General features: G+C 38.3%; 1 protein-coding gene across 2 annotated transcripts in view; it reads right to left on the bottom strand.

The window, feature by feature from the left end:
* Positions 1–2436: 2436 nt before the first annotated feature.
* The window catches only part of LOC126281440 (septin-2), a 70969-nt gene continuing 55013 nt past the window's right edge, over positions 2437–18392 (bottom strand). For both annotated transcript variants that reach the window (XM_049980411.1, XM_049980410.1), the window contains exon 9: positions 2437–3037. In XM_049980411.1, coding sequence (XP_049836368.1) covers positions 2858–3037 — 180 coding nt within the window. In that variant the 3' untranslated portion in view covers positions 2437–2857. The remainder of the gene's footprint in view (positions 3038–18392) is intronic.

Here is an 18392-nt window from a genome sequence, read left to right as displayed (position 1 = left end):
AGAAAATTACATCATGTCGCCAGCAACGGGAATTCATACTGCCCACTTTGTAATTTTAGTAACATCTACCACATTTAAACTGCAATTTGCCTGACTCCATTTGTAGTCAGAATGGAACTGATTTCAATATTGATTAAATATTCAACAGTACTATTCATTTCTGCAGGAAACAGTAAAAATCTTGATAGGGGCAGTGGCGTACTTCCGTATTTTGTGCTACAATGTTGTCAATGTTCATTGTGACGTGATGGGAACAAAAGAGACTGTTATACACAGCCAATGACAGAGCGGCAGGAAGACAATATGTTTGCAAGCAGGTGACATTGTAACATTCTCACAGTAGTATAGAAGCAAAATCCGATATGTATTCGCATAAAAATAGCTGCATTCTCAGGTACCGTGGTAACCATGACCCCAGAAATCACAAAATTATCGCAAGAAACAGCCAAATATTTGTAGCAACAAAGATGGAAATTTCACAGCTGTGCCATTATTATTATTATTATTATTATTATTATTATTAAAAATAGTGACACCACATATGACACGGTTAGTAAGCAAAATTTAGAAAACAAAAGAATCTGCAAAATAATGTTAACTATTTCCATTTGTTTATTTTATTTCTTCTTGTCTTATCAAAATGTAGACAAATTTAGAATAGGTATAAAGCAAACTTCTTAGGCAGATACTTTAAGAGGGGAATTTGGAAAGTCCGTGCAAGGTCCGGCGCATATCAAAGGTCATGTTCAGTTAGTAGCACTTTTGGAAAGAATGCACACCAAGGTTCAGCCATATTAGTCTATTTCTTTTTGTTTGGCTTTTGTGTGAAACAAGGAAGTCGAATGGTTATCAAAGAAGGACAAAAAAGAAATTTGTGTGGTGATTAAACATTACTTTATGAAAGGCAAAATGCCTCTAGGGACTCTGAACCTCCAATTAGTACAGTTTATTAGTGGTTTCAACATTTTCCGAGTAGCCACATGGGCACAAGTGATGCTGAACATTCTGGACGCCCTTTGGAGGTTACGACTCCAGAAATCATTGATAAAATCCATGATAGGTGATGGATGGCAAGAGTTAAGGTGCATGAGATTGCTAGTGCTGTGGGCATCTTGAGTGAACAGGTACATAATATTTTGCATAAACATTTGGACATGAGAAAGCTATCCTCAAGATGTGTTCCAAGACTGCTCACACTTGACCAAAAACTGAATCATGTAAAGTGCTGTAAGGATGGTTTGCAGCTGTTCTGGAAGAATCTGCAGTACTTGAAGCAACATTTCATCACTGGAGATGAAACATGGATACATTACTATACTCCTGAGACCAAACAACAATGTAAACAATGGGTTACCAAGGGAGAATCTGCACAAAAAAAGGTGAAGGGCATTCCATCGGCCGGAAAGGTTATGGTTTTGGAATTTGCAAGGGATAATCCTCATCAACTATCTGGAAATGGATAAAACTATTATAGGTGCATATTATTCATCATTACTGGACCGTTTGAAAACCGAGCAGGAAGAAAAACGTCGGCAATTGGACCACAAAAAAATCCTTTTCCATCACGACAATGCACCAACACACACCTCATGCGCTGTGGTCACAAAATTATTAGAAATAGGATTCCAACTCGTTTCACATCCCCCCTATTCTCCAGACTTGGCTCCCTCAGACTACTATTTGTTCCCAATTTGAAGAAATGGCTGGTGGGACAAAGATTTTATTCAAACAAGGTGGTGATTGCAGCAAGTAATAGCTATTTTGGAGACTTTGGCAATTCCTATTTTCGGAAGGGATTAACAAATTAGAACAGCATTGGACAAAGTGTACAAGTCTAAAAGGAGAATATGTCAAAAAATAAAAAAGGTTTACCCCAAACACGTAAGTAGTTTTATTCTTGCACAGACGTTTCAAATGTCCCTCATATGTCAATAAAACAGATTGTCATTTTGATTAGTCAGAATACAACAAAAACAAATTTTTCTCCAGAAGTCTCTTAAAGAGAGAGAGAGAGAGAGAGAGAGAGAGAGAGAGAGAGAGAGAGAGTTGTCATATAATAAGAGCCATCTTATAATTGGGTAAATATGGTAATTTACAGTTCTTTAACCCCTCTCAGGAATTAGCGAGGAATTGGATAGGTTCCTTTTAGAAGAAAGCCATAAAATTCTATTGGTAACTATTCTGGTGTGCACTGATTGCCAGCAGTTTCAGGGTGTCTTTGATAGACACAGTTTATATTGTATTCACGGTGTTTGTCCCATTGCTAGTAGACACTTGCATGATATTTCCTTACACTTAGACAATAGCTCCTCGATAAACTGTTGTAAATTTGTGTCATTCTGTTCACTGTGCTCAAGAAGATTTGCATACAGAATTCCTACCCCTCCCTCCAAAAATCTATTACCAACACAACGAAATTTGTAGTTAGGTACACTATTTCTACAACTGCAAATTACAACTTTATTTCAGACTGATATAAAGGTAAAAATGAACAACTTTTTTCAGTAACATAATAGTAAATACTACAGAAAATGACATCAGAATAAAATACTGTTACAGTTCAATAAATAATCATCTGGAATGATGAAATGATAACTTCTATGCAGATATCACAGATAGGTAGGCAAAGAAATTAGTATGAAAATACTGAATGTGTAATGTTTGAATATAAATTTATATTATAAATGATGTGCCACTTATTTCTGAGTGCAATTTGAAGAAGTGGGCAATACAATATCCATATAAAACTACTAATGTTAATAAAATAACTCTAATTCATAAATTCCACATATAAATATCTCTGCATAAATAAATCATTGTATATGCTATAAAAATTATAGGTAATGTGTCATGTAACTTATTTCTTCTTGCTTTTCCCAAGGGTAAGGGTGTGGTGACTGGAAGACATCTGCTGCTGATACTGCTGCTTCCTCCGGTTAAATTCAATTATTTCATCTTCCAGCTTCTTTCTGGTTTCATCCAGTTTCCGCTTTTCTTCACCATGTTCCTTCTTCAACTTATCAAATTTTGCATGAAGCTAAAACATACAGGAAGAAAGTATTTAACAATGTAAAGTGAAATGTGTTTACTGATAACTTAATAAAATACACCATATAAATCAAAGATATATTTCCATCAAAGGATACTAAACACTGTTAAGAATTATGGGTTTGCTTAAATGGAAAAATTATGCAAATAGTGACCTTATCATATATTTTCTGCATTTTGTGTCTTTTTAAGTCTGATGCTTTACACATTCAATTACGAAAAACTGATGTTAAGTACTTAATTCACCACCCGACTCTGTATCTTTTGTAATGTTTGCCTACAGTAGTTCCATTGTCTGATGTTGAACAGAATAGTGGAAATAAACTGCACACAGAAAACAGGTACAAAGGGTGAAGAAATGGAACAACATTAACGGAAAACAAATTATAAGACTATCAGACCAGTAGAAGTGAGTACGGAAGAGTTGCAACAAGAATGACACACCAGAAACCTGCTATATATTCATTATTCTCTAGCAATATGAAAATATATGGAGAATTATTTATTCCATAGTCAAATTCAAGAATTACTTACTTGTAATCATGTGCCTACAATATATGGATAGAGGAAATAAAATTAAAACTGTACATTTAAAAATTCTCTGCAACAGCTTTGGTAAATTTGTTCATTATAAAGAAATGTGTGAAGGATACCTAAAGGTGAGAGTCTCCTTCATCCACTGGATTATACCTCATAACAAAAATTTGAAGATTAACAGTGGTGATGCAGCTGGTGATGATGCAGCTGACGCAGCAATAAATTCAGCCAATACATCATACATATGGTGCACTCAGTGTTTAGTCTAGACATCTGAGGACAGTAAAATTGCACTCTAGCTTCCTTAAGGGGTGTGGCGTCGCAACTAGTGCGAGCGCACAGTTTTCTATCAAATATTTACTGTGAAATGTAGACAGACTGTAAAGTAGCCATCAGATTAGCATATGTGCTGTAGCGGGCAGATTACCGGTGTCCGTTCGTCTGACGTCACGACCATATGGCATGTCTGTACCGTGAGAATGTAAGACCTGTGCGCTAACTAGCCGCGTGTATAACGTGGAACTTTCATCTTTAATAACTTCTAACTGAGGAACCTGAGGAAATTAAAAGTTAATATACTAGTTTCTGTTATGAATAAAAATAAGTCATCCAAATTTGAGCTTTGAAACCTGCATATTTTGGAAATTAGAAAAATCTTACAGAAAACGCAAATTTCTACAATTTTCGAGTCTAAATAAATACCATTATGTATAGATCACCTTCAGTGACCATCCAACTATGAAACAAAATCACCTTCCGTGCTTTTGTATTTATTTTGAGAATTTTACTTTTAGAAATTCACCTATAACTTTGTTAAAACCATAAATGTTTTGAATTTTTGTGAACAGTTATTTTATATGAGTAGGTGAGAGTGAATGAGTGTGCCTGAGTGAATGAAAGAGGGACATTCGCCATTCTTTGCAAGTGTATAAAATCTAGGTTGGAACTCGCAAGTGTTCAGACGATGTAACCGTGGGAACAGAGTCGCCAGTGGTTCCCCATCTTAGTGAATGTCGGATGTCCAAGAGTGTATGGTATTGTACAAGCAGCCAGAACGTTCGCGAGTATTTAAATAATTTCTGGAAATAAAGTAAAGTCTAGTTTTCCTTTCGGTTTGTTAAATTATACAGTAAATTTTGTGTAACAAGAAATCATGACGTAAATGATTCAGAAGTCATGACTGGTGCGTGCTAGATTTTGGCGCGAGGCGCACCCAAAGAGTTAATTCTGATTGGCTGTGTGATGTGTGAGCCAATGAGATGCGAGGACGGTTAGCAGACTAGGAGAGTGAGTCGCGAGTGGATGGAGGGTCGCGAAGGAACTGTGATCGAGAAGAGACATGCTTGATGTGTCCTCGCGAATAATGTGTAAAATGAAGTCATAAAACGGCTTCATCGGTTCGGTACTGTGCGATTTGAGACTGGAAGAGTCCAGTAACGCGTAGTGTGAGTTTGAGCGAGTTGTGACTTTTCGTTCCGCGAAAGACGCGAGTAACTTTAATAATTAAAAGCGTGGCGGTACTTCGTAAACTTTTACTAAGTGCTTATGGCGAGCATTAACGTTAAAAAACGAACTATTATTGAACATCGACTGCAAACGTGTATGTTAGAAAATCGTCTGTGTTGCAGTTAAGTAAATTCCGTAACTTTGAAAGCTAATTCTGGCGGGGTTTGAGTGTGGATAGAATTGTGAACTGAACTTTCTTCAAACGTAGATTAGCGGGCTGATGATCAGGCTTAAAGACAATAAAGAGCTTAAATAGAATTACCAACTTCGCGTTCTCGTTTGAGTAAACAATTACTACCATTCCAATAACTCAATTTATTTAGGAAGATTGCTCATAGATTGTATTTCAGCAAACATGTATCGCGGCCTCCGGTGAGCGGCTATTAAATTGCAGTTTCTTCAACACTGCTTTTCTGCAATTTTTCCAGTAGCTGCTATCAGGAGAGGCGAGTGCAGCAACTACCTAAGAAACGAGGTAGGTGGATTTTCTTTCAGGGAAAGGAAACTGCGCGATAAGAGCCTGACCCGTCGCAAGTGGTGCATCGGCCGGGAAATAAAAATAGTAAATTCCAGTGAATTTCAAAAAAAGCAGTAGTGACAATTACCGGACAATACAGAAGTGCTCGCTATGTGTAGGAACTGTGTAGCGTACAAATTGATATCGCCACGTGAATAGGAAGGACAGTGAAAGTGTCCGTGAACTGTAATGTGTTGTACGGAACGGAAGAATTTTTCGGTGACTACGCGCCGATTGGAATAGCAGTCTACGACGGCGTCTGGCAGACGACGAGCTACGGAGACTACGCAGAGGCGACGACAGCAGTGGCAGTTGGCAGCGCTGATTCGAGCGGGGGCCCGGAAACTGGTACAGCATTGCAGTGTATGGTGAACGGACCCGCAGTTTCATCTAGCAGCAACGCAGCACGCCGAAGCACAAAGTTAAGTACAGTGCTTTTGAAAACTTTGTGTGTTTGTGGAGTCAAACTGAGAAAAATGGCTGAGTTTCAACCAAGTGACAAAAAGGCGGAACTAAGTTGTGATAGTGGGATGGAGACAGGGGAAAATGACCCCATGAATTTTAGTTTAGACGTGTCTCAACCCAATTTCAGTAGTAGTTTGACTGATTCATCCTATGTTAATTATAGTTTGGAGTCAGATCCAAATATGTCAGTGCCCAGTGAGTTACAGTTACCCATGCCGGTAGTTAATGTTAATAGGGACATTGTATCAGCAAATGAGGGGGCGAAGGATAATGTCGCCAGTATGCTGATGAATCTATTAACTAAGATGAACGTGTTGGATTCCAATATGTCAAGTAAGATGGATTCCAGTATGTCAAAAATGGATTCCAGTATATCAAAATTGGAAACTAATATGTCACAAATGGAAACTAATATGTCAAGTAAAATGGATTCAAAAATGTCTAAATTAGGATCTGATTTAAGTAATGAGATGACTAAAATGGGCGCTGATTTAGATTCCAAAATATCCGATCTCAGAGACTGTTGGAAGCAAGATTTAGCAGTGCTCAGTAGTAAAGTAAATGTTGAAATACAGCAGGTTAAACTAGAATGTACAGAAAATATTGTTCAAGTGCAAAGTGAATTGACGACACGAATCGAACAGGTTACTGAGGATCAACAGCAATTTAAATCCCATGTTGATGCAGAATTAGATAAAGTATGTGAGCACATAAAAGTGGTAGAGAATTCCAATGAAATTAATCATGCCGCCTTAGAATGTAAAGTAAATGATACCAAAATTCGGTGTGAGAAACTTGGAGAGCAAGTTGTAAATAAGGTCAATAATTTAGAGACTCACATAAGCCATTTCAGTGAAAGTGTGAATGAGCAACTTTGTGGGCATGAATGCAGACTAACCAAAGTAGAACAGTGTGTTTCTAACCATAGTGGTAGTATAATTTCCAGTGGAATAATTGAATCTACCGAGGTTGCGTATGTTACCCACAGACAGTTTTTAAAATTTGACCCAAGTAAGAACATGCACCCCAGAGAATTTTGGAACGATTTTGAAGACGTTTTGCCGAAAGTATGGAGCGATAAACAAAAGATAGGCTTTATCACTTCAAATTTGATGGGAGAGGCCAGAGTATGGGGGAATTTAGCCTCTGAAAAATACGCGAAATTGTCAGAATTTAAATTAGCGTTCTTTGAGGAATACTGGGGAAAGAGAAAGCAGATGGATGTTCTTAATCGGTTCTGGTCGGGAGAGAAGTATGACCCCAAGAGAGAGGGCATCAAACGATTTGTTCAAAGGTGGGTAACAACTCTGTCCTACCTTAGTAATAAGTTAGAAACAGAACAGATCATATTAGGGGTAGAAAATAAGCTACCGTGGAACTGGAAAACTAAGATCATATCTGCGCCCCGAGATAACATTGACAAGTTCGTACAGTATTTAGAAAGGGTTGAATCCGTCCAAAAAGAAGAAGAAAACATGAGGAGGGAGCATCGCCCGCCTGCTAGGCAGAATGACAATCGCGCGGATGTAAACATTAATAGGATGGGTGTTCAGAGAGGCGGCGGATACCGTGGCAGTTCACGTGGTAGAGGAAGAACATATGTTAACAGGTTCAATGAACGCGAGCAGTATGACAGCGGCCGACAGATGTCAGGAGGTGAGGCGGTCAGCTGGAGGCATAGTGATGACGCACCGCGCTCGGAAAACCATTAATTGTCTACGAGTGTGCTGGCGATCGTAGGCAACAGCGTTTAAAGTTAAATCCGCTGGCAAAACCATTCATAAGAAAGCAGCCTGAACGACCACCTAACATAAATGTTGTTGCTACAAAATTTAGGGAGGATAACGTAAAACAGACAGAGATAGTAGCTTTAAGTCAAGTGGAGGTTAATGAACCAATTAACTGTAAGAATAATCATAAGAAGCCACTTATTGAAGAACTAAGTACTAGTTATAAGGGTAATAATCAGAAAGACATTATGCACAGTAAAACTAATGAAGAGCTGTCGGATAGGGGTGAGAACAGTAATAATGGCAGGGTTGTGACTGTGCTTGATAAGATAATTGATGTTGTAGATAGTTACGAAGAAGAGGATAGATTAGAGGAGGAGGTAGAGGTTAATGACGACGCCTTGGATAGGGTCGTAGAAAAGGAGGTTAATGAGAAAGAGGGGGAAACATTGGAAAAATGTTTTGACTTAGCAATAGTGGATAGGCTAATAGGAGCTGCCACTAGAATTGAGGGTGATAATAAGCATGAAATAAACCCTGTAAGTGTGAATGTGATTGCCACCCAAAAGACAGGCTTCGAAAGGAGAGAAATTGTGCAAGATTTATTGGAGGAAGCAGAACCCAAAATAAATAAAGAGTACTTAGGGCAACCGATAGTAGAGCTAAGAGTATTAAATGAACCAGTTAAATGTTTGATAGATACTGGATCGGAAGTCTGTGCAGTATCCCAGAACTTGGTAAATGAACTCCCTAACAGTAAGCAGATTGTTAAGATGCCAGTAAGTGGCTTGAACATTGTAGTAGCAACCGGTAAGACTAAGAAGACAGTAAAACAGGAAGTGTTTCTACCCATAGCATTTAAGGAAGTAGAAATAAGACAGAACTTCTTAGTTATAAATGGACTGAGTGTAGACATATTGGTGGGGGCTGACTTTTTGAATAAATATGAAGGATGGGTGAATTTTTCTACCAATGATGTTATGGTAAAAATTAAGGATAAACTAATTACTATACCTTTCATCGGTAAGCAGCTATGTGAGGATCCTGAGCAGAATGATTTTCCTATATGTATTTGTAAAACAGATAAATTCTTGGAGGGCTATAATGAGTACGGTGGCAAAAAAGTAGAGGATCCGTCTGAGCTTGTGAGTGTCAGAAATAGGATCGAGGAGAAATTACTAGAATTAATTGATATTGATGAAGCAAGGAAAAACGATTTAAGACAAATACTAGTCAAACATGCCGAGGTTTTCTCAGATCAACCAGGGCTAGTAAAGGATTATGAGTGTTTTTTGACAGTGCAGAAAGACGCTCATTTCTTCAAAAAACCATTTGCAATCCCAGAAGTACATAAGGAGGCAGTACGTGACTTAATTCAAAATATGTTAGAGTGGGGAATTATTGAAAGGGCTGTTAGTGTGTACAATAACCCGCTAGTCATAGTTCCTAAGAAGGATGGCTCAATTAGACTAGTGTTGGATGCTCGAGCATTAAACAAAATAGTACTACCTGAGAGTGACCGTCCGGAGAATATTGAAGAACTGCTACAAAAGTTTAAAGGTGCTAAGTTTTTTACATCCATGGATGTGACCTGTGGATATTGGAACCTACCGTTAGCAAAGGAATCAAGAAAGTACACGGCATTCTTATTCGAAGGTAGATGTTATCAGTATAAGGTGGTGCCGTTTGGTTTAAATATAAGTGTATGTGCCTTTGTAAGAGCTATGTCGCAGGTATTAGGGGACCATCTACTAAGAAGAATTACAGTGTATGTAGACGACGTTTTGATATCGACACCAACGTGGGAGGAACACTGTATGTTATTGGATGAAGTATTGAGGGCCATAAAATTGGGGGGTATGAAATTGAAGCTAGACAAAACTGAATTTGTGAAGAAAGAAATTAAATTCTTGGGGCACATAGTGAGTGGCGATGGTATCATGCCGGATCCAGAAAAGATTAGAGCAATAAGGGATTATGCTGCTCCTACAACCCGTAAAGCATTAAAGGGGATGTTTGGTTTGTTTGGGTTTTATAGAAAATTTGTGTCTGGACAATTATTCAATGCACCGTGCCTGCGAGAAGTCTTAAAGAAAAATGTAGTTTATAAATGGACTTCTGAGTGTCAGAAGGCGTTTGAAGAATTGAAAGAAGCTCTTATTAATAGTAAGATTTTGAACCATCCCGATTTTTCGAAACCATTTTGTCTGGGATCTGATGCTTGTGGTTACGGGTTAGGAGTTGAACTATTTCAGTTGGAAAAAGAAGGAGAAGAGGAAGTCCACAAGACCATAGCCTTTGCGAGCAGGTCATTGCAACAATCCGAGAAAAATTATAGTATATCTGAACTTGAAGCATTAGCTGTTATTTTCGGCCTGCAAAAATTTGAAAAGTACCTTTTAGGACATGAAATTTGGATCTACACAGACCATAGTGCCCTTACATATTTAGACTCATGTCAGCTAAAACATGCTAGATTAAGAAGGTGGTCCCTGTATTTACAGCAATTTAATTATAAGATGATATACATTAAGGGTTCCGAGAACATCGTGGCGGACGCCTTATCAAGAAGTGTGAAAGATACAGGACAAGAAGGGAAATCTTTAAGAAATACCGATAATAATGAAGTAATGTTGGCCATCATGCAGCTCCAGGACGATGGCTTAATTAAGCGCATTTGTAAGAACCTACGGAGGGAACAGAACCAGGATGACAACATTAAATTAGTAAAGAGTAGATTAGGTCATCCAGACTACCCAAAATTACTGGTCTACTATAAAGTGCATAAAGATGTCTTATTTAGGCGCAGGAAAGACAGTGAGGAGAATTGGAAAATATGTTTTCCGGAGCAACATGTAGATGCACTTATAGATTACGTACATTGTAAGTATGGGCATTATGGCGCTCGTAAATGTATAGCTAAGTTAAGTGAAGTGGTAATTTTTGATAATATGTGGAGAAGGGTGCAACAGCGATTAGAATCCTGTGATCGTTGCCAGAAAGTTAGGGCCAACAATAGAACTATCCAAGGACAGATGTATTCAGTAGAACCACAAAATCGGCTGGATTTAGTAGCTGTAGATTTATTTGGTCCACTACCAGTGTCTAGAGGGGGATGTGAATATGTGTTTGTGATGGTGGATGGGTTTACTAAGTACGTAAAATTTTACCCAATTAAGAAAGCCAACTCTAAAGTATTAGTGAATAAGTTGGAGAAGGACTACTTTGGGAAGATAGGAGTGCCAAAGGCAATATTGTCAGACAATGGGCCCCAGTTTATCTCTAAGAAATTTAGTGAATGTTTACAACAGAGAGGTATCGATCACATAAAAATCTCCGCGTACTTTCCTCAAGGGAACATGTGTGAGCGAATTATGAAGGAGTTAAACAGATTGTGTAGAACATATTGTCATAAAAAACACTCCGCTTGGGCCAATTATATTGAATACTTCGAAGAAGTAATAAACCATCTGAAGCATGAAGCCACAGGATATGCACCAGTAGAGCTAATGTGTGACATTAGGCCGAATAATATTTTATTCGACCTGGTCGAGTTTCCAAATCTCACAGACATAGCCATCGAAGAGAAGGAGAGACTGGCACGTATTAATATAAGAAAGAAGGCCCTGGAAAGAAAGAGAAGGCATGACGCAAGAGCTGATCCCACTAGTTTTCAGGTAGGGGATCTAGTGCTAGTGAAAACTAGGGAAAGATCTAAGAAACTTACGTCAGAAACAAAGAAGTTTACCGATGAGTACGTGGGCCCATTTAGAATCGTAGAGAAGCCTCACCCAAATGCTTATAGACTGGAGTTTGTGAAATCACATAAGGTGTTAGGGCTTAGGAACATTGTGGATTTGAAAAGATATGTTCAAAAGAGAGACGTGGCCAGGAGTGAGTAGATACCTCAGAGAGCTTTGCACTCTTTGCAGAGCTAAGTGCGTGACGAGCACTAGGTCTCAAGTCGTTTGACAATATTTCTTCCACTTTCTTTTCCGTATTGTTAACCTACCTCTTCTTTCATTCAGAACTAAAATTCTATCGTCTTTCCTTCTTCTCTATCGTAGTTTTTAAGTGATAAAGTGTTTAAGTAATGAGTAGGAAAGAACCTCAGTGCAGTATAGGTTAAGCGTAAGGAATGAGTGTAAGAGAAAATCAAAAAGGATTAAGATACCTCAGATAAGTAATAAGTCTCAGTAAAGTAAATGTTTGGCCTAAGGTGTGAGTAATGCCCTTAGAAAGGTAAAATAACTAAGAAATGTAAGAGCCTCAGAAAATATGGTGACGAACATTGAAGCTGTTTGTTAAGTAACAGAACGATATGTTAAGACGTAGCATTAAGCTAATGTTTAGGAAAGGAAATGGAGCAGTACAGCAAAACTGTCTGTTCAATGAAGTCAGAGCCTCAGGAGGTGATTTAGTGGTAAAATGAGTAAAGGTACAGTGCAACAAGGTTGACTGTCAAAGGGGTAAAGGAAGTTAAGTTAAAGGGACAGTGCAGCAGGACTGACTGTCAAATGAAGAGAAATATGTGAGAAAAGGAGAAAGAATGAGCATAGTGTTTGGCTAGCTCGATATTAGGAAAAAGTGAGGCTACGAAGGTGAGTAAATAAAAAGCTTAATGTTGGTAACCAGAGGTGGCGTTTGTTGGTAAACAGAGGAGATGTTTGTAAACAAAAGGAAGTGAGGCTACGAATGTAAACAGAGCTGAGGCGACGTTGGTAACTCAGGAGGTGGATGTATGTTAGAAAGTATGGGTAACGAGGTTTCGCAGATTAGTAGGAAACGCTTTAACAAATACTAACCTGAGTGTGTGAAGTATGAGTATGAGAGTTGTAAATTAAACCCGAATGTGACTAGAGAAAACCTGATGTTGACAAGAAATTGAAGTAACTCCAGATATGTGAGATGAGGAAAGTACCCATGACATCGATTCCATTTTTGACCAGAGACACACAAAGCTCCCCAAGTTTGTCGTAGAGATTAGTATAAGGATTGTAGTGTTGATAAATGAATAAGTAAATATGTATTTTTCAGTGTTTAATTTATGATACAGGACTACAGGAGATTGCCTGGAGACAGAATTGTAATATTGATAATTTTGTGTATATTTTATATTGTTGTGTATTGTACAGGAACTGGAGAGTCACCAGTGCTGGCGGAGATTTATTATGTATTTGTGAACTATTTGTAGGAATTGTTTTTCTTAGTATTTCTTATGTAACCATAACTTGTTTGATTATGAGATGAAGAAGTAATTAAAGAGTAAATGTGCCACTTCGGTACTGCATTAGGAAAGTCAATTCACTTTTCACTTAAAAAAAAAAAAAAAAAAAAAAAAATTTTTTGAAAATTGTACATACTGTAAAGTAAATTTTATCAAAAATATGAGACTTTAGAGTCAAGCAGATAGCGCCATTTATCGCTGCTGTAGGTTAAGACGTAGCAGTTAGAAAGGGAACTGAGGCCAGCTGATGTTTCAGGTGCGCCGAAGTAAACAGAGGTGGTAGCACGAGACTTGAAATGGACCTCCCAAGCAGGACCCGGTCGAACTACGAGTGCTATCAAAATCTTAAGTGTAAGTGGTAAAAAAGTGACGCTCACCATAGCGATAGTAGTGTTAGTGTGCGTGTGACGTACATCAAGATAGTATTTAGGTTTGTTTTCTCTTTCAGGAATTTGTAAATAGAATTTTGTAATCTGAAAAATTTTTTTTTGAATGATGATAAAAGTGCATGTTTAGATATAAGATGTTTTGTAGGTCGTCAGCCCTAGGTATAAGTGGATGATTGATGTACAGGAACTAAAAATGTTAAATAGCTGTTTGAGTAAATCTTTAATAGAAATTTTTTTAGAAAACTAAAAGTTTGTCATGAATGAAAAAATTTAGTTTCCTCAGGAGGTGTGTGGCGTCGCAACTAGTGCGAGCGCACAGTTTTCTATCAAATATTTACTGTGAAATGTAGACAGACTGTAAAGTAGCCATCAGATTAGCATATGTGCTGTAGCGGGCAGATTACCGGTGTCCGTTCGTCTGACGTCACGACCATATGGCATGTCTGTACCGTGAGAATGTAAGACCTGTGCGCTAACTAGCCGCGTGTATAACGTGGAACTTTCATCTTTAATAACTTCTAACTGAGGAACCTGAGGAAATTAAAAGTTAATATACTAGTTTCTGTTATGAATAAAAATAAGTCATCCAAATTTGAGCTTTGAAACCTGCATATTTTGGAAATTAGAAAAATCTTACAGAAAACGCAAATTTCTACAATTTTCGAGTCTAAATAAATACCATTATGTATAGATCACCTTCAGTGACCATCCAACTATGAAACAAAATCACCTTCCGTGCTTTTGTATTTATTTTGAGAATTTTACTTTTAGAAATTCACCTATAACTTTGTTAAAACCATAAATGTTTTGAATTTTTGTGAACAGTTATTTTATATGAGTAGGTGAGAGTGAATGAGTGTGCCTGAGTGAATGAAAGAGGGACATTCGCCATTCTTTGCAAGTGTATAAAATCTAGGTTGGAACTCGCAAGTGTTCAGACGATGTAACCGTGGGAACAGAGTCGCCAGTGGTTCCCCATCTTAGTGAATGTCGGATGTCCAAGAGTGTATGGTATTGTACAAGCAGCCAGAACGTTCGCGAGTATTTAAATAATTTCTGGAAATAAAGTAAAGTCTAGTTTTCCTTTCGGTTTGTTAAATTATACAGTAAATTTTGTGTAACAAGAAATCATGACGTAAATGATTCAGAAGTCATGACTGGTGCGTGCTAGATTTTGGCGCGAGGCGCACCCAAAGAGTTAATTCTGATTGGCTGTGTGATGTGTGAGCCAATGAGATGCGAGGACGGTTAGCAGACTAGGAGAGTGAGTCGCGAGTGGATGGAGGGTCGCGAAGGAACTGTGATCGAGAAGAGACATGCTTGATGTGTCCTCGCGAATAATGTGTAAAATGAAGTCATAAAACGGCTTCATCGGTTCGGTACTGTGCGATTTGAGACTGGAAGAGTCCAGTAACGCGTAGTGTGAGTTTGAGCGAGTTGTGACTTTTCGTTCCGCGAAAGACGCGAGTAACTTTAATAATTAAAAGCGTGGCGGTACTTCGTAAACTTTTACTAAGTGCTTATGGCGAGCATTAACGTTAAAAAACGAACTATTATTGAACATCGACTGCAAACGTGTATGTTAGAAAATCGTCTGTGTTGCAGTTAAGTAAATTCCGTAACTTTGAAAGCTAATTCTGGCGGGGTTTGAGTGTGGATAGAATTGTGAACTGAACTTTCTTCAAACGTAGATTAGCGGGCTGATGATCAGGCTTAAAGACAATAAAGAGCTTAAATAGAATTACCAACTTCGCGTTCTCGTTTGAGTAAACAATTACTACCATTCCAATAACTCAATTTATTTAGGAAGATTGCTCATAGATTGTATTTCAGCAAACATGTATCGCGGCCTCCGGTGAGCGGCTATTAAATTGCAGTTTCTTCAACACTGCTTTTCTGCAATTTTTCCAGTAGCTGCTATCAGGAGAGGCGAGTGCAGCAACTACCTAAGAAACGAGGTAGGTGGATTTTCTTTCAGGGAAAGGAAACTGCGCGATAAGAGCCTGACCCGTCGCAGGGGTAATGCCAGTAATTCAAATATCTGGATGAAACACTTGCTATAACTGTGACACACACTCAAAGGAGACATTTTATTTCCATTTCTATAAGCTGTAGTAGAAGTATACTTTTCCACGGTGGATTTTCCAGTCAGTTTAAACGAAGCACAAAATCACCAATAAAATTCTTTACATGAGGGCAGAGGCAGTTAAGAAACACATAATAAACAAATAATTTGTAATAGTGCATTGTAGAATCTCTTTCAATATGACCACATTTCTATGTCCATGTCTTTTGTCTGCGCAGCCCTTAGTACTACTATACTACTGACTATACACATAAACACCATGAATTCTGTATGCATGATATTCACAATACATGAAATGAATTTTCCCACGTAGACAAGAGAGATAATGTGATACATCTGCAAGAAGTATACTGAAAATTACGCAAGCATAAATAATAATGTACTTGAGGACAATATTATGGAAATGGAAGAGGATGTAGATGAAGATGAAATGGCAGATAAAGATACTGCGTGAAGAGTTCGACAGGGCACTGAAAGACCTGAGTCGAAACAAGGCCCCGGGAGTAGACAACATTCCACGGCCTTGGGAGAGCCAGTCTGACAAAAAATTACCACCTGGTGAGCAAGACGTATGAGACAGGCGAAATACCCTCAGACTTCAGGAAGAATATAATAATTCCAATCCCAAAGAAAGCAGGTGTTGACAGATGTGAAAATTACCGAACTATCAGTTTAATAAGTCACAGCTACAAAATACTAACGCGAATTCTTTACAGACGAATGGAAAAACTGGTAGAAGCGGACCTCGGGGAAGATCAGTTTGGATTCCGTAGAAATGTTGGAACACGTGAGGCAATACTAACCTTACGACTTATCTTAGAAGAAAGATTAAGAAAAGGCAAACCTACATTTCTAGCATTTGTAGACTTAAAGAAAGCTTTTGACAATGTTAACTGGAATACTATCTTTCAAATTCTGAAGGTGGCAGGGGTAAAATACAGGGAGCGTAAGGCTATTTACAATTTGTACAGAAACCAGATGGCAGTTATAAGAGTCGAGGGACATGAAAGGGAAGCAGTGGTTGGGAAAGAAGTGAGACAGGGTTGTAGCCTCTCCCCAGTGTTATTCAATCTATATATTGAGCAAGCAGTAAAGTACACAAAAGAAAAATTCAGATTAGGTATTAGAATTTATGGAGAAGAAATAAAAACGTTGAGGTTTGCCGATGACATTGTAATTAGGTCAGAGACAGCAGAGGACTTAGAAGAGCAGTTGAATAGAATGGACAGTGTCTTGAAAGGAGGATATAAGATGAACATCAACAGAAGCAAAACCAGGATAATGGAATGTAGTCGAATTAAGTCGGGTGATGCTGAGGGAATTAGATTAGGAAATGAGACGCTTAAAAGTAGTAAACGAGTTTTGCTATTTGGGGAACAAAATAGTTGATGATGGTCGAAACAGAGAGGATACGAAATGTAGACTGGCAATGGCAACGAATGCGTTTCTGAAGAAGAGGAATTTGTTAACATCGAGTATAGATTTAAGTGTCAGGAAGTCGTTTCTGAAAGTATTTGTATGGAGTGTAGCCACATACGGAAGTGAAACATGGACGATAAATAGTTGGGACAAGAAGAGAATAGAAGCTTTCGGAATGTGGTGTTACAGAAGAATGCTGAAGATTAGATGGGTAGATCACATAACTAATGAGGAAGTATTGAATAGCATTGGGGAGATGAGGAGTTTGTGGCACAACTTGACCAGAAGAAGGGATCGGTTGGTAGGACATGTTTTGAGGCATCAAAGTATCACAAATTTAGCATTGGAGGGCAGCGTGGAGGGTAAAAATCGTAGAGGGAGACCAAGAGATGAATACACTAAGGAGATTCAGAAGGATGTAGGTTGCAGTAAGTACTGGGAGATGAAGAAGCTTGCACAGGATAGAGTAGCATGGAGAGCTGCATCAAACCAGTCTCAGGACTGAAGACCACAACAACAACAATTTTGTTATGATAAACAAAATTTCATCTTTGTCACAGGGTGAAAGGTGAAAGCCAGTTCATATTTGATTTATATTCACAATACAATGAAGATGTAAATTCTACATAACAAAACTGAAAATAGTTGTTACTGATACAGACAACTCAAATTTCACAACACTAACAAGGGAAACATTTAGCAGTAAGAGGACCCAGTGGACAGCCCATCAAAAACAGAACATAGATCAAGCATGAAAACAGGAACAAGGTGTACGGAACTGTAAAAAAAAAAAGTTAAAAACAGTGAACGGTCCAAGGGCAAGCATGCAACATAGGGCAGCATGCAAGAGCAATGGTATCGTGGTTAAGCAGTCGCAGTGCTGAACTGCCATGTGGGATGAGCCCTTTTAAAGCTCCCTCGTGTAAATCCCCCCACTGATCGCTGTTTTCAAATTTGTGGCTGTGCCACAATGTAATGTCCGTTTGCAACAGCAAAGTATACGGAAGGGACCTATAATTATTCTGCACAACTATGCTATTAGCAGCCGAATAGAAGTGAAAGTGGCTTTCAAATAAGAACCACAAACATTTGATGACAAGTCAACTGAACGCCCACTGGAAACATGTCAGCTGTATCATACATCGCATTAGGGGCAGCACGTGTCGTATGGCAGGAATCTCTTACTGATGCACCTAATTTGTACGCCTGGTAAAGTGAGTGAGATATGTCTCTTTGCCAGATTTCAGTGTTTGTATGAATGTGAATATGATCACTGCCATAGAAATGATGAAAAAATAACAGTTTGTCACATAAGCTGCAACAAATGAATGCAAAAGTTTCACAATCACAGAGTTTCTCTGCGCTCTGTCAAAGCACACATTTCTAATGTTTTTGACGTTGTATTCCAATTTGAAAGCTGTGACTTGAATTCTTTTGCTGTAATATAGTTCAAACCTGTTTATTTGTT

The sequence above is a fragment of the Schistocerca gregaria genome, chromosome 7, assembly GCF_023897955.1.
Source record: "Schistocerca gregaria isolate iqSchGreg1 chromosome 7, iqSchGreg1.2, whole genome shotgun sequence".
NCBI lineage: Eukaryota > Metazoa > Arthropoda > Insecta > Orthoptera > Acrididae > Schistocerca > Schistocerca gregaria.
The sequence above is the reverse complement of the archived record's forward strand: the minus strand, read 5'-3'. Positions and strand labels throughout refer to the sequence as shown.